This window comes from Myodes glareolus, chromosome 3 (genome assembly GCF_982192425.1).
Source record: "Myodes glareolus chromosome 3, mMyoGla1.1, whole genome shotgun sequence".
Classification (NCBI taxonomy): Eukaryota; Metazoa; Chordata; class Mammalia; order Rodentia; family Cricetidae; genus Myodes; species Myodes glareolus.
In genome coordinates this window covers 61,095,245-61,111,994 of record NC_142028.1, presented here as the reverse complement: position 1 = coordinate 61,111,994, position 16,750 = coordinate 61,095,245, and the positions used below count along the sequence as shown (strand labels likewise).

General features: G+C 46.5%; 1 protein-coding gene across 1 annotated transcript; it reads left to right on the top strand.

The window, feature by feature from the left end:
- Window positions 1–8,183: 8,183 nt before the first annotated feature.
- Gpatch3 (G-patch domain containing 3) lies at window positions 8,184–16,666 on the top strand. The gene is made up of 7 exons (XM_048434086.3): window positions 8,184–8,743; window positions 11,036–11,457; window positions 12,567–12,741; window positions 13,340–13,399; window positions 15,085–15,206; window positions 15,465–15,592; window positions 16,037–16,666. Exons 1-7 carry the CDS (start codon window positions 8,290–8,292, stop codon window positions 16,251–16,253), a joined length of 1,578 nt encoding a protein of 525 aa, XP_048290043.3. The 5' UTR covers window positions 8,184–8,289; the 3' UTR covers window positions 16,254–16,666.
- Window positions 16,667–16,750: the final 84 nt, after the last annotated feature.

Here is a 16,750-nt window from a genome sequence, read left to right as displayed (position 1 = left end):
AAAAATTTTAGGACTGGAGAGATGGCTCAGAGGTTAAGAGCACTGTTCTCCCAGAGGTCCTGTGTTCAATTCTCAGCAACTGCATGGTGGCTCACAACCATCTGTAATGGGATCTGGTGCCCTCTTCTGGCATGCGGGCATACATGCAGACAGAGCACAGTATACATGATAAATAAATAAATCTTAAAAAAAAAAGAAAAATTAAAAAAAAAAAAAGACAGGGCTTGAAAAATGGCTCTTAAGTTAAGAGAGTATCTTGCTCTTCCTGAGGACCCAAGTTCAGTTCCTAGTTCCTCAGTCTGGAAGTTTACAACTACCTGTACCTCCCTCTCTGGGGGATGTGGCGCCCTCTTCTGGCTGTCACCAGCATCCACACATACATGGCATCCACACACAGACACACACACACAGGTTTGGTTGTTGTTGTTGTTGTTACTGTTTTTTTAGGTGTTTGCTACCACACGCAACTAGATTTTATTTATTTTGATTTTAATTGTATGGATATTGTCTACTTGTATGTTTGTGCACCTTGTGAGTGCAGCGTCCATGGAGGCCAGAAGAGGGCGTCAGATCCCCTGGAACTGGAGTTACAGGTGGTGATGTGAGCTGCCACACAAGGACTCAAACCCAGGTCTAGTACAAGAGCAGCTGCAAGTGCTCTTCACAGCTGAGCCAGCTCTCTGGCCCCCAAACGCTTTTCTTAATCTTTAGAAAATTGTAAAGTCCGTGATCATCCTGAGTCACTAGTGAGTTTGATGCCAGCCTGAGTCAGGTGAGACCATCTCAAGAAACAGAAAAGAAAGAAAGAAAGAAAGAAAAAATCTAAAAATAGGATTGCTCATCTTATATGCTTCTGTGCGAATCTACCTGAGATATCTCCTGCTTTTCTTTCTTTTTTGTTTTTGTTTTTGTTTTGTTTGTTTGTTTTTGGTTTTAGAGATAGGGCTTCTTTGTGTAACAGCCCTAGCTGTCCCGGAACTAGTTCTGCAAACCCACAGGGGTCCCCGTACCTCTACCTCCCAAGTGCTGGGATTAATCACTGCCCTGCTGAATTGTATTAGTTTTTTTTTTAAGATCTGTTTATCATCAAGACAAAATGACAGCCTACAGAATGGGAAAAGATCTTCACTAACCCCACATCAAACAGAGGTCTGATCTCCAAAATATACAAAGAACTCAAGAAATTGGATACCAAAAGATCACATAATTCAATAAAAAATAATGGAGTACAGACCTAAACAGAGAACTCTCAACAGAGGAATCTAAAATGGCTGAAAAACACTTAAGGAAATGTTCAACATCCTTAGTCATCAGAGAAATGCAAATCAAAACAATCTGAGATTCCATCTTACACCTGTAAGAATGGCCAAGATCAAAAACACTGATGACAACTTATGCTGGAGAGGTTGTGGGGGAAAGGGAACACTTCTGCATTGCTGGTGGGAATGCCAGCTGGTACAGCCCCTTTAAATGTCAGTGTGGCGATTTCTCAGAAAATTAGGAAACAACCTTCCTCAAGACCCAGCAATACCACTTTTGGGTATATATCCAAAGGATGCTCAATCGTACCACAAGGACATGTGTTTAACTATGTTCATAGCAGCTTTATTTGTCATAGCCAGAACCTGGAAACAACCTAAATGCCCCTTGACTGAAGAATGGATAAGGAAAATGTGGTACATTTACACAATGGAGTACTACACAGCAGAAAAAAAAATAACGACAGCTTGAATTTTGCAGGAAAATGGACGGAGCTAGAAAACGTTATTTTGAGTGAGGTAAACCAGACACAGAAAGACAATTATCACATGTACTCACTCATAAGTGGTTTTTAAACATAAAGCAAAGAAAGACGACCTACAAACCACAATCCCAGAGAACTTAGACAACAATGAGGAAAAGAGACTTACATAGATCCAATCTACTTGGGAAGTAGAAAGTAGAAAAAGACAAGATCTCCTGAGTAAATTGGGAGCATGGGGACCTTGGGGGGGATTGAAGGGGGTAAGGAAGAGGCAGGGAGGGGAGCAAAGAAAAATGTAGAGCTAAATAAATATCAATAAAAATAATAAAAAAGGAGGAAAAAAGATGTTTATCACATACAGTGTTCTGCATGCAGGAATGCCTGCAGGCCAGAAGAGGGCACCAGATCTCATTATAGATGGTTGTGAGTCACCATGTAGTAACTGGAAATTGAACTCAGGACCTCTGGAAGAGCAGGCAGCCCTCTTAACCCCCAAGCCATCTCTCCAGCCCCCGATATATTTTTTTTTTGAGACAGCATTTCTCTGTGTAGCCTTAGCTACTTAGCTGTCCTGAAACTAGACCAGGCTGGACTCAAACTCACAGAGTTCCATCTGCCTCTGCCTCCAGAGACCCAGTATTAAAGGCGTGCGCCACCACTGCCCGACCTGTTTATCATATTTTTTATTTTATATGTGCAGGTATTCTGCCTGCATGCTTGTCTTGTGCACCGCTTGAGTCTCTGATACCGTTTGAGGCCAGAAGGACTTCAGATTCCTTACAGAGGACTGTGATCTGTGACATGGGTGCAGGGAACCTCATCCAGGGCCTCTGGAAGAGGAGCCGGCGCTCTCCACCTCTGTGCCATCTCTGTTGCCCCCGTTTGTCTTTTTTCACTCAGTGCTGCCTCCTTGTCACCCAACTGTTCTGTGTGGCAGTGACTATTGATTGCTGTTGTTGTAAAGAATCTCATTGCTGCCCCTCATTTGCCTATTATGCTGATGAACATATGGTTTGCTTCGCATTTTATGAATCTTACAAATTAACTTGCTTGAGCAACGGTTGCTTACTTATTCATAGTTGTGCATTGTATTTGCATGTACGCGGGTTCACTCAGCAGTGTAAGTGTGCATGTCTATCTGTGCATTGTATTTGCGTGTATGCAGGTGCACTCAACAATGCAGGTGTGCACGTCTATCTGTGCATTGTATTTGCATGTATGCAGGTGCACTCAACAATGCAGGTGTGCATGTCTATCTGTGCATTGTATTTGCATGTATGCAGGTACACTCAACAGTGCAGGTGTGCATGTCTATCTGTGCATTGTATTTACGTGTATGCAGGTGCACTCAACAATGCAGGTGTGCATGCCTATCTGTGCATTGTATTTGCATGTATGCAGGTACACTCAACAGTGCAGGTGTGCATTTCTATCTCTGCATTGTATTTGCATGTACACGGGTACACTTAGCAGTGCAGGTGTGCTTTTCTATCTCTGCATTGTATTTGCATGTATGCAGGTACACTCAACAGTGCAGGTGTGCATTTCTATCTCTGCACTGTATTTGCATGTACACGGGTACACTTAGCAGTGCAGGTGTGCTTTTCTATCTCTGCATTGTATTTGCATGTATGCAGGTACACTCAACAGTGCAGGTGTGCATTTCTATCTCTGCACTGTATTTGCATGTACACGGGTACACTTAGCAGTGCAGGTGTGCTTTTCTATCTCTGCATTGTATTTACATGTACACGGGTACACTTAGCAGTGCAGGTGTGCGTTTCTATGTGTGCATTGTATTTGCATGTATGCAGGTACACTCAGCAGTGCAGGTGTGTGTGGTGGCCAGAGATCAGGATGTCTCCCCTGTGTCCTCTACATTTTTAGATGAATTTTTAAATAAATTTATTTATTTTTACGTTATGGGCACTGGTGTTTGCCTACAAGTATGTCTATGTGAAGGTGGTATATCCCCTGGACCTGGAGATACAGGCAGTTATGCGCTGCTATGTGAGAATTGAATCCAGGTCCTCTGGAGGTTAAGAGTACCCAGTTGTCTTAACTTTAGAGCCATCTCTCTAGGCCCCTTTACCATTTTTTTTTTTTGAGTCAGAGTTTTTCTGTGTAGCACTGACTGTCCTGGAACTAGCTCTGTGAACCACAGACTGGCTTCGAACTCACAGAGATCCTCCTCCAAGGCACTGGAATTAGAGGCATGAATCGTCACCACTCGGACTATGCATTATTTTTTAAGGTAAGGTCTCTTGCTGACTCTGGAGTTTGCTTGATCAGCACAGTGGATCTACCTGTTACTGTTTCCTAGCCATGGGTTACAGGTGTGAGCCATCATGGCAGCTGTTTATGTGGGTGATGAAGATATGAACTCGGGTCCTCGTGCTTGCTGAGCAATGACTTAATGCACTGAGACAGGTGCCCCTGCCCCTCACTGCATGCTTTTAAATACACAGCTCTTCGTAGACCACTGGCTACAGAGGATAAGGACGACCAAGTCACAGACGTGTGCTCAACTTTGTTAGATCTTGTCAATTTCCCAAAGTGGTTCTACCAATCCATATTTTTATCAGATTTTAAAATCCAGACATTAAAATGGGGGGGCCGAGATGGCTCAGTGGTAAAGGTGCTTGCTTCAAGAACCCGGAAAACTGAGTTCAAGTCCAGGGACCCATGTAAAGATGGAAGTGAGAACAGACTCCACAAAGTTGTGCTCTGACCTCCCCATGGGTGCCATGGAATGTGTACCCCCTTACACACAATAAATCAATAAAATCCAAACTATGTTCCCACCAAACATTATATCAACAGTCGTTAGAGTTTTTTTTTTTAGGTTGGGCATGGTGGTACACACCATGTCTCAGCATTTAGGAAGCTGAGACAGGAGGATTGCCAAGAGTTCCCATAAGCCCGTACTATATAGCAAAAATTATATTTGGGGGGCTAGAGAGATGGCTCAGCGGTTAAGAGGACTGCCTGCTCTTCTAGAGGTCCTGAGTTCAATTCCCAGCAGCCATGTGGTAGCTCACAACCATCTGTAATGAAATCTGGAGTCCTCTTCTGGCCTGCAGACATATATACAGACGTGTATACTTAATAAAGAAATACATCTTTTTAAAAAAAGAGTTATTTTTTGAAGCAGGGCTGTGGTAGTGCATGCCTGGAATCCCAGCACTTGGAAGGCAGAGGCAGGCAGATCTCTGTGAGTTCAAGGCCAGACTGGTCTACAGAAGGAGTTCCAGGACAGCTAAATAGCTAGGGCTACACAGAGAAACACTGTCTCAAAAAGAAAAAAAAAAGAATGATAGTGGAAGCCAGGTATAATGATATATCTTTTCTTTTTTTTCCTATCAAAGTCACTATCTTAATCTTTTCCTTTTTTTATGTGCATTGGTGTTTGTCTTGTATGAGGGAGTCAGATCCCCTGGAATTGGAGTTGTGAGCTGATATGTGGGCGCTGGCCCCATGGAAGAGCAGTCAGTGCTCTTAACCACTGAGCATCTCTCCAGCCCATGATGGCACATCTTTCCTACCAACACTTGGGAGGCAGATTTGTGAGTTCGAGGCCACCCTGGTCTACAGTGTGCGTTGTAGGACAGCCAGGGCTACACAGAGAAACTCTGTCTGTTACAAGCCGTATCTACAAAACACAAAGGATAGCAGCCTGGTGGCCCCATTGTCCCATCAGTCATTATCACCGCCAGCCTTGGAGGCTCCTTCTCCATCATTCCCCCCAAGGACAACGACTATCCAAATTTTCAGTTAATAATTTCCTTGAGGTTGCTTCTTTCTCTTGTTTCCCCCATTTATGATTGAAACAAGTTTATGCTCTGTAACCCAGCCTGGTCCTGAACTTGTCCTCTGCCTCACCCTCCTAGGTACTGAGACTATTTGAGTACCCTGGGGCTTTTTCTGATTTAAAGATTATTTATTTATATATCCCCAAATTCTGTTTTTAGTTTGCAAGTTTGACCTTTATATAAATGAAATGATTCTGGCTTCTAACTTCTTTTCTCCACCTAGACCTGAGATTTTTGGGGGAGGGGGGAGGTATTTATTTATGATTTATCAAGACAGGGTTTCTCTGTGTAGCCCTGGCCATTCTGGAACTCACTTTGTGAGTTGACCTTGAACTCACAGAGACTGTTTACGCCTCCCGAGAGTTGGAATTAAAGGCAAGTGCCACCACCACCCGGTTTAGGCCTGAGATTATTAGTACAAACTGCTGATGTTTTACATCATCTGATGAATGTGAATACTGCCATACACTCTCTAGTGAAGAACAAGAGAACACCAAAACTAGACTCATGTTAAGGAACTTTAAGGATTAGCAAAAGGGAACTATTGCAATTACAAGGGCAGGAATCATTACACTGAGGAGGGGTTCGGACCCTGACAATGACTTCTTCAAAGGTCTCCGGGGCAAGGATCGCAGGTGAGAGTTATCAAGAGCTGTGGGAGAGGAAGCCCAATCTATGAGGGGCTTTTGAGGAAGAGGAGGGAAGATCTGGCTCAAACTGAGAATGGACAAAAGTTCAGAGATCCAGCCAGGGAGAAGGAAGTTAATCCAAAGCTTGATTGGCAGGGACAAGAAGGTCAGCTAAGTTTTTATGAGGCAAAGGACTGGAATTTGGAATCTGTCTGGTCTCCTCAGGGGTAAACAATGACTCATGACTCTTAGTAACTTGGATGAGTGGAGCTGCTCTTTACAGTAAACCATGTCCAGGAACACGAAAGAGTGGTCTGGGGTCCTTAACCCCCAGTGCTGTGCTGGATCCCAGAGCTCTGGCCAAGCTCCACGCTTTCAGAACATCGCACGGCAAAGTCATGCAAGATCTCTTTTTATTTTTTGAGGCAGGCTCACATGTAGCCCAGGCTGACCTTAAACTTGTTGTACAGCTAAGTTGGACACTGAGCTTTTGATCCTCCTGCCTCTACCTCTGAAGGACTGGGATTGCAGAAACTACACCCAGTTCCTACAGTGCTGGGAATTGACCTCAGGGCTTCATGCACGCTACTCTATCAACTGGCAACTGCGTCCCTGTCTTGTTTGTTTGCTTACTTTCATGTTCTATTTTCATATATTAATTATACATACATTTCATTTTGAAATTTCTACACACGTATATAATGTGTTTTTATCACCCTTGCTCCTCCTGTTATCCTGTCTGTCCCACTCCCACTGACCGACGTTTTTCCCCAGTTAGTGTCATTCCTGCTCTCTTTTTTTAATCCTTAAAAATTTTATTTGTAAAAATTTTTTTTTATGTGTGAGGGTGTTTTGCCTGCATGGCTATCTATGCAACCTGTGTATGCCTAGTGCCTATAGAGAACAGAAGAAGGTGTTTGGATATCCTGGAACTGGAGCTTTTATCAACCGCCATGCACATTGGGTGCTAGGAATCAAACCCAGGACATTAGCAAGAGCAACAAGCGCTCTTAACTGTTCAGCCATTTCTGCAGCCTCTAACATCTTATACTTTTTTTTTTTTCAAGACAGGCTTTCTCTCAAGCTGTCCTGGAACTTCCTCTGTAGACCAGGCTGGCCTCAAACTTAGAGATCCTCTTGCCTCTGCCTCCCAGATGCTCAGATTAAAGGGCATGTGCAACTGCCAGTTACTTTAGTTTTTGTTTTGTTTTGTTTTTTTTAGTGAACCTATGAGCTTATTTTTACAGGAGCATGGCTAAGGGGATGTTTTCAGAAGCGTTGACCCCTTACCAGTGGCTACACTACTGAAGAAAATGCCTCTTCCTCTCTTTAGTGTGACTTTTCTGGAGGAAATAAAAATAATTACCTTCTCAACCCAGACAGGGAGCCAACGATAGGGTAAAGTCTGCATAAAATTAATCAGCAACGATTCTCTTAGTGTCCAGCATGGTGATTTAATGAATTTATTGGAGTTATTCACAGGAGTATGCGTGAGGGTTTCTTTTCATAGTTTAGATGACTCAAAAGCAGTCCACTGCATTATAGAAAAGTCACCCCAGCATGGGATGGGTAATGACTCACAAAAGCTGCATCCCTGCCGTTCCCCACTGTTCTCGTTCTCTCTCTCTCTCTCTCTCTCTCTCTCTCTCTCTCTCTCTCTCTCTCTCTCTCGCCCTGGCTGGTCTTGAACTCACAGAGATCCGCCTGCTCCTGCCTCCCAAGAACTGGGATTAAAGGCGTGTGCCACCAGTTCCTGCGTTTTCAACTTTTATTTTAGATAGAGTCTTGTTATGTAGGACTGGTTGGGTTGGTATTGATGTCCAATCGCACATCAAACTCCCGCCAGCCCTCCTGGCTCAGCCTCCCCGATGCTTCACGCTGGTTCCTCCTTAGAACCGGTTCTCACTGAGGTACAGCCCAGTCAATAAAAGGAGTTCCCCATCATCTGTGGATCTGAACAAACGGCTTCTGCCCAAGAGCAGCTAAAACATAACTTGAAGGACCACACGGTCAAAAAGTCCGCGCTCTGGAAAAACAGACACCAGAGTCCGAGTCGTGGTGTTCTCGCGAGAGTTGACGCCAAGCGATCATGTGACAGTCTAAGATGGCGACGCCCAGGGATGTGGACGAAGAGTCGACGGTGTACCTGGTGGTGAGTGGTATCCCTCCTGGGTTACGCTCGGCCCAGCTACGGAACTACTTCAGCCAGTTCCGGGAGCAGCGCGGCGGAGGCTTTCTGTGTTTCCACTATCGACATCGGCCAGAGAGGGGCCCTCCGCAGGCGGCGGCTCCCAACGCGGCCCGAGCTGCTCCCGACCCTGCTGCTGACGTTCCGGATCTCACCCAGACTGCAGCCCCTGATGCCGGCGCTGTCTCCGCCCGGAACTCTGCTCCCGTCCAGACCCCCACCTGCTGCTGCGTCGTCTCGGTGCGGGGAGTGGCGCAAGCTCAGAGACTGCTTCGCATGTACTCGGGCCGCCGGTGGCTGGACTCTGAGGGCACCTGGCTCCCGGGTCGTTGTCTCATCCGCAGGCTGAGAATACCCACTGAGGCTTCAGGTAAGGGAGAGAGAATGGACTGGACTTGTATACAGGCCTCAGAACGAAGGCACATTTCCTGGGTAGTGGAGATAGGTCAGACCTCTGCTTGTCACCGACAGTTTTGGACAAAGTTCACGTTTTCAGCCTTAATTTGCTATTTAGTGTCACACAGACAAGACAAAAAAAACAAGATAGACACCTATATAGTTGGGTTTCCAGTTTATCCCTTATTAAGACCATTTCTCTGAGGGGTTGATTTTTTTATGTTTATCCTTTTTAAAAAAATATTTATTTATTATGTATACGGTGTTCTGCCTCCATGTGCCTGCAGGCTAGAAGAGGGCACCAGATCCCATTATAGATGGTTGTGAGCCATCCTGTGGTTGCTGGGAATTGAACTCAGGACTTTTGGAAGAACAGCGAGTGCTCTTAACCTCTCAGCCATCTCTACAGCACACAAGTGATTTTGAAACAGTTTTTCCTTGGCTACAAGAATTATTAACAAGAGTTTGGACCGTTAGTCCTAGCACTTGGGAAACAGAGGCAGGGGGATCTCTGTAACTTCATAAGTTCCAGGCCAGCCAGCCAAGATTATGTAGCTCAGACCCTATCTCAAAAAAAAAAAAAAAAAAAAAAAGAACGAATGAAAGAAATAAAAAAAAAAAAAAAACAAGAGAAAGAAAACTTACAAAAAACCAGTGTGTAGGAAGTTAAGGTCTACCAGGCAGATAGGAACTAACCTGGAGTCGGCCTCTTGCTGTCAGAGGCCCTGATTTCACTGCCTGAGTGTCTAGCAACAGGCGCTGTCAGAGGTCCTGATCATGCCTAGCCAATGAGCGCGCCCTCCGCCCCCCCCCCCGCCCCCCCCCTGTTAAACTGCTGTACGCCTTCTACCTCAGACACTGACACTATGCCTTCTCACTCCCATCCCTGAGGAAGATGTTAGAACCCAGCAACTCCAGTGGTGTCAGTTCAAGGTTGAACAAACAGTTGTTGAGCAGATGTTTTCAGAAAAGAATATTTTGTGTGTATGTGAGCAAGGTTATGGTTTTGGCAGAGTCCTTCCGAACAGTGTCTTGTCAGGGTATACTGTATGGGAGTAATGAGTTGCTTCTCTGTGTCTCAAACTATGTTAGAATGACTTTGAACCAGGTGGAATGACTTTGAACCATGGTAGAGCACGCCTTTAATCCCAGGAAAGGCAAGCATATCTTTGAGTTCAAGACCAGCCTGATCTACACATTATACATACCGGGCCTATCTAAAACATGAATAAAAGAAATAACCTTGATTTGAGTTCCTGATCCTCCTGCCCGTGCCTCTCAAGTGCTGGGATTATAAGTGTAGATCATCATATCTGACCAGTCCGTCATTTTTTTATTGACTTCTTGAAACAATCCTGGGCTACCAAGATGAGTAAGGGTGCTTATTGCCAGATCAGAAGACCTGAGTTGGATCTCCAAGACCCACATGGTAGAAGGAGAAAACCAACTATAGCACGTTATCGTCTGACCTCCATAGGAGCACCATGGTGTACACGCACATAACACAATAATCGAGCAAATAATAATTTTTAAAAAATCGTTTGATGTGCCTGGAATACAAGATATGTGCAGTGGGGATTGGTGACAGCTGAGCACCCAAAGGTCGGCATAGGGCTCGAGATCTAGTTGAGAGGTAATGATTCTATCTCTGGTACCAATGAAAGCCAATTGCCAGGAGGCAGATGTTGAAGAAAGCTGTATATCCCTCCAGGGAGACATGAAATACCAGGGCTAGACAGGAAATACATCTGGCTCACAAGTTAAACGTACTTACGTTCATGCTGTTGCAGAGGATTCTCAGTTCCCTGCACCCGCACGGCAGCTCACAGCTCCAGTCTGGGGATCTGCCCTCCACAGGCTCCTTCATGCATGTGGTGCATATACATACACATACTCAGGTATATACACAGAAACATTTGTTTAAACTGCATTTATTTTGTGGAGGTAGAAGACACACATGTGCTGTGACAGTAGTGTGGGGGTCAGAGGACAACTTACGGGAGCCACCTTCTGCCATGTGGATTCTGGGGATCAGACTCAAACCATTCAACCTGGAGGAAGTTCATCTTGTTAGTCCTTGTTTGAAATATCTTACTATGTGGCCTAACTGGCCTCTAACTCATCCCCTCTTGCCTCAGTTTCCTGGGTGCTGTATACCACCATGCCTGATAGGAAAGAACTTTAAAGTGAGATTTACTTCTGACTTGAATCTCATTACTACAAACGTCGAGGATTTTAACATCCATTCGTTTTCCCCTTTCCTAAGATCTGGGTCCCTTTCCCTTTAAAACCCGGAAGGAGCTACAGAGTCGAAAGGCAGCGAATGAAGCTTTTACTTTGTCCGACCTGAAGCAGCTACCCGAACTGAATCCACCAGTGCTAATGCCCAATGGCAACGTGGGCACGCCCTTGCGTATCTTTCTGGACTTGATCCGGGCCTGCCGTCTTCCCCCTCGCATCATCACGCAGCTGCAGCTCCAGTTCCCGAAGACAGGCTCCTCCCGACGCTATGGCAATGTGCCCTTCGAGTATGAGGACTCGGAGACTGTGGAGCAAGAAGAGCATGTGTACACTGCTGAGGGGGAGGAAATCCCCCAGGAAACCTGCTTGGAAGAGCCACCAGCCAGCCTCTTGGATGAACCTGAGGATGAAGGGCCGCAGGAAGAAGAGGAGTCTCACTCCGATGATGTGAGTAGTGCAGCCCTCTGCTCATCTCTTGTAGAGGCCAGGCCAGGATTTGTAGTTGGAAGTTTCTATTCTGCCTGGTCCCGCATCCGTTCAGTCCCAAATAAACACACAGAGGCTTATATTAATTATAAACTATTTGACCTTTTGCTCAGGCTTATCAGTAACTAGCTCTTACAACTTAAATTAACACATAATTCTTATCTATGTTTAGCTATGTGGCTTGGTACCTTTTCTCAGTATTCTCATTTTGCTTCCTCTATGTTTGGCTGGTGATTGCAGACTGAGCATTTCTTCTTCCCAGAATTCTCCTATTCTGGTTGCCCACCTATACTTCCTGCCTGGCTACTGGCCAATTAGCGTTTTATTAAACCAGTAAAAGTGACAAATCTTTATAGTGTACAAGAGCATAGGGCCCCAGGGGAGTCAAGCCAAGAGTCATCCTGTCATTCCACAAGTCCAGTTGAGCACATTGTAGTAAGAACTAGTGCTCAAAGACATTCCATGATCCATTTTCTGCCCTGCAAGAGCCGAAATGTTGAAACAAGAAAGAAAGAGTGTGGAAGGCTGTGTGGTGATGGCCTGGGATTGCCTGCTGGCTCGGCTGCTCTTGGCAGTGTGTGGGCAGCCTTATCTCTGACTTTGGTTCCCTCCTGTAAAGTGGAAATAAAAGCACTTACCTCACAGGGCCACCAGGATTATTCTAGGAACCCAGTTGTAGGAAGGGCCTATGCAGCAGGAGCTGACAGAATTGAGAAATTTCTCAATTGAGAATTGAGAAATTGGTGTACACCGATTAACACACTAGAGAGAGCTCTAGACCGAGTGGGCTTTGTGTAGGCTGGGGACTCAGCTTGAGGATTTGAGCAAGCAGAGAAGTGGCGTGGAGGAGGAACTGTGGTCACTAGCACAGAACTGAGAGCGGGTGGGGGTGAGCAGCAGAGGGATGGCAACAGGTGTCGTCAGGGTCCAGATGCGCTGCTTCTGGAGATGCCTGGAAGCACGGTGCTGTGGTCCAGGTCCCATGTCCCCTGCTGGGCCCTGGGACTCCTCCTCCTAGGCCTGCGGTCTGGAGTCAGACACACAGGTCACCCTTCCTCCCCTTCTCCCAGGACGATGACCGGTGTGAGGAGTGGGAGCGTCATGAGGCTCTGCACGAGGACGTGACCAGGCAGGAGCGGACGACCGAGCGACTCTTCGAGGAGGAGATTGAGCTCAAGTGGGAGAAGGGCGGCTCTGGCCTGGTATTCTACACTGATGCTCAGTTCTGGCAAGAGGAAGAAGGAGGTAAGGCTTTTGGTTACGGTGGCGAATACCAGAGATGAATTTACTTTTAAAGAGAAGAGAGCTGACTTGGAGGTCTTGGGCGTGGGCAGTTGGCTTCTGTGACTGTGTGAGGCCGCACAGTGTAGTGGAAGCCATTTCACCTCATGACTGGGATGCAAGGGAGAGAGAAGGAAGAAGAGACTGGGGTCTCATAGTCCCTTTTGAGGTCATAAATGAAGCTCTACCTCTTAAAGTTCCCGTTACTTCCCACTGCATCTGAGACTAAGTCTTTAACACATGGACTTTGCCGGGGATGCAAGAGCTGTCAAAACCAGGTAGAGGCTTCTCTGTTCCCCATAGTGGATTATTCCCTGACAGTCTAAATAAAGCTAGGAAATGGCTTCCATCCTGTATAAGTGCAAACTGTTCATCATCCTATTTTAGAATAGGAATTGGGATAGCACCTAGAATGTCTGTCTAACACTGGACCGGTTGAAGCACAGCTTGGAGTCACTGGGGTGGGGCACAGAGCTTGACGGTAGAGCGCCTTCGGCTTGTGCAAGCCCCTTAGTCGGGTTCCTAGCCCCGGAGTCCTTAACGCATGCTTCTCTCCCTGTAGACTTTGACGAGCAGACGGCCGATGACTGGGACGTGGACATGAGTGTCTACTACGACAAAGGTACTGGCTGGGGGTTGGCAGTCCTGGGAGGAATGGTGTCTGTATGTTAGCCACGCATGCTTGGCAGAGGTTAAGTCAGGGAGCTAGAGACACTGTACACTCATTCTCAGTGTACTCAAGGAGAATGGTTCTAGAACCCCCATGCACACCAAAATCTGCAGGTGCTTTCTTACACAGTTGTGTAATTGCATAGACTTACATACATCCTTGTGCACATTTTAAGTAATCTCTCTTAAAATCAGTTAGCAAGGGCTGGGGCCACATCCTAGTGCTATTTTCCTAGCAGATGTGAGGCCCTGGGTTCAATTCCAGAACCAGGAAAAAAATTACTCACTATCTATGGTGGTGTCCAGCTTGGAATCCCTGCTCTGGAGACGTGAGAGAGACTGGATGATGGGGGTGGGGAGTCTGTGTTGGTACAAACACAGTTATGATCTGAGTCGTTTCAGAGTGGTTGATCTGCCTGTGCAGAACCTGTACAAATAGGCTGACTGGACTTTACCATCTCTGCTTGTGCGTACTCACTGCCTGTAGTTAGGTGCTGCCGGAGGGCAGGCCCTGGGAACACCCTCAGGGTCTGACTGAACAGGCTCTAAATAGAAGCCTTTGGTGGCCTTTGGTCACCTCGTAGTTCTGAAGGGAAAAATGACCTGGATTTTTGTTTTGTTTCTGTTTTTGTTTGTTTTCTTTTGAGACAGTCTGTGTACCCCTGGCTTTTCTAAAACTCACTATGTAGACCAGTCTGGCTGTTCTTTTTTGATTTTTTTTTTAAATTTATTTATTTTTGGTGATTTGGACTAGGATCTCACTATGTATCTGTAGAGCTACACTATGTAGACCAGGCTGGTCTTAAACTCCCAAGTGCTGGGATTAAAGGCATGTGTCAGCACACCCAGCTAAGATTTATTATTTTTATCTATGTGTATGTGTATTTTGCCTGTATGTAAGTATAGCATGTGCCTGGTACTCTTGGAGTGCAGAAGGCATCCGATCACCCGGAACTGGAGTTACAGTAGTGAGTGCCTTATATGTGCTGAAGAATGAACCCAGGTCCTGTGGAGAATCAGCTACACTCTTACTTACTGAGCCATCTCTCTGGCTCCCAGTAACCTGATTTCTGGTTTCATCTCTGTTCTGTGATTTTTTTCTGCACTGTTCTTTGTTGGTGTATCCCGGCAATCAGCTCTCTCCCACCAGCCGGCTCTCAAATAACTACACAGAGACTTATTTATTATAATATTATGATTGCTTGACTGACAGCTAAGCTTGTTACTAACGAGCTCCTACCTCAGTCAACCCATTTTTATCTGTGTTCTACCATGTGATCGGTACCTTATCTCAGTATGGAAAGTTCACCTCCTCCTTTTCTTTGTCTCCTCGGGACTTCTGAGACTCCGCCTTCCTTTCCAGTGTTCTCTCTACACCAAAAATCCTGCCTAGCCCTTGGCCAGTTAGCTCTTTATTAACCAGTGAGGGTAATACATATTCGCCATCTACCGAGAGTTTACCCCACAGTAGTTCTCATGCACAGCGTGAGGGCTGTGCCTCCTGCTGTGTGTTCCCAGTCTCCTGAGAGAGATTCCAGGCATTATGAAAATTAATCAGTAAGTCTTGTGAGGGGACCTCAGACACCTGATTCTCCTGGTGAGAGGGATCCTTTTACAAAATGGGTTATGGTTCCTCAGATGGTGGAGACAAAGACGCCCGTGACTATGTCCAAATGCGCCTGGAACAGAGACTCCGTGGTGGCCAGGAAGATGGCTCTGTGATAGGCCGCCAAGTGGGCGCCTTTGAGCACCACACCAAGGTAAGGGAGCACTGCCCTGCCCACTGATGTTTCCCTTTTCCTGTGTTCTTCTCCAAGAATCGGTCCCCCTCCCTCCTTTCCCTTCTTCCATTCCTCCCTCTCCTCCATCTCTCCCTTCCTTTGAGGTAGGATCTCCATGTGTAGCCTATCCTGACCCTGAGGTCAGGTCCTTCTGCCCCTGTCTCCCAAGTGATGGGACCTGCACCACCTTGTCAAACTTAAACCACTTTTCCTGAGTCTCACTGCTTCCCTTTGCAGGGCATTGGCCGGAAGGTGATGGAGCGCCAAGGCTGGGCTGAAGGCCAGGGCCTGGGTAGTAGGTGCTCTGGGGTGCCTGAAGCCCCAGAAGGTGATGGCCAGCACCCCAGATGCAAACGTGGATTGGGGTAAGTGCACCCCTAAAGGACTCCTTAGAGTCTTAACCCAGCAATGATGTTATTGGTTTCTTGCTGCTTTTGGGATGCATGCTAGGTACCCCTAGAGGATGAACTTCATAGAAGTAATAGAAGAAATTGATACTATTCTTCATGTTCATTTTAGACCAAATCCTATAACTTAAAACGATCATGGGTCCCCCAGGAAAGTCATTTCCTAAAGTCTGAGTTTGGGATTCATAAGAGAGCCCGTTGTGGGATGAAAATGTCAGGGCTCCTTGTAGTTGGCACAGACTGTCTCCAGAAGGGGGCGAGCACTATGCAGGTGCATAAAGCTTTGTCTTTGGTGTTGGGGTCTGGCCCTGGGTTCAAACCCTATCAACACAAGACAGCATATCTTACAGGACAAACTAGATATATAGTAGCTACTCCTGTCCCTTGCCCTGTTTGATACAGGTACCATGGAGAGAAACTACAGCCATTTGGGCAACTGAAGAGACCCCGTAGAACTGGCTTGGGGCTCATTTCCACAATCTACGATGAGCCTCTTCCCCAAGACGAGACAGAGTCCATGCTCCGACGCCAGCCACCCACAAGCATGAAGTTTCGGACAGATATGACTTTTGTGAGGGGTTCCAACTGTGCCTTGGACAGACCCCTGGAGCCTGAGTGAGGGCTGGTCCTTGGTCAGGGTCACTCAGCTGCAGGAAACAGCCTGGGTCTTGCCTTGTGGACTTCTGAAGCAGCCAAGAGCCTTGGAGTCTGCAAAACATGCTCAAGTACTCATACCTGAGCACGCCTGCGCTTGTCTACCTCAAAGATGATTTCACAGAAAGCCCCTCCCTCTCCTGGGGTGGTCTCTGAACCCTAGTCCTTGTTTGGACTCGCCCCAGAACCAGGAAGATCTGGACTGCCTGTGGCACATTCCAGTCGGTTTTGCTGGGATCTGAAGGAGGCCCTCACGAGGTCAGAAAAAGAATAAGGGACCAGAGAAGAACTGATCCAGAGAGGGCCGGGCGCCCCTCACTACCTCTACCATTTGGCTGGGGGCGGGTCTGCACGAGAATAAACTCGTTTAGGACTGAACCGGCCCGGAAGTCTGACCTAGAGAAGTTAGGGAAACCCTGAGACTGACACCGCAGCGGGAGGAAGGTGGCTGTGTAACTACAG

What these genes read in the sequence shown, in the direction of transcription:
- Gpatch3 (XM_048434086.3), top strand. Translation starts at nt 8,290, where the DNA reads ATGGCGACGCCCAGGGATGTGGACGAAGAGTCGACGGTGTACCTGGTG. An exon ending in AGGAGTCTCACTCCGATGAT is followed by an intron (nt 11,458 to 12,566) that starts GTGAGTAGTGCA and finishes CCCTTCTCCCAG; the next exon opens with GACGATGACCGGTGTGAGGA. An exon ending in CCTTTGAGCACCACACCAAG is followed by an intron (nt 15,207 to 15,464) that starts GTAAGGGAGCAC and finishes TTCCCTTTGCAG; the next exon opens with GGCATTGGCCGGAAGGTGAT.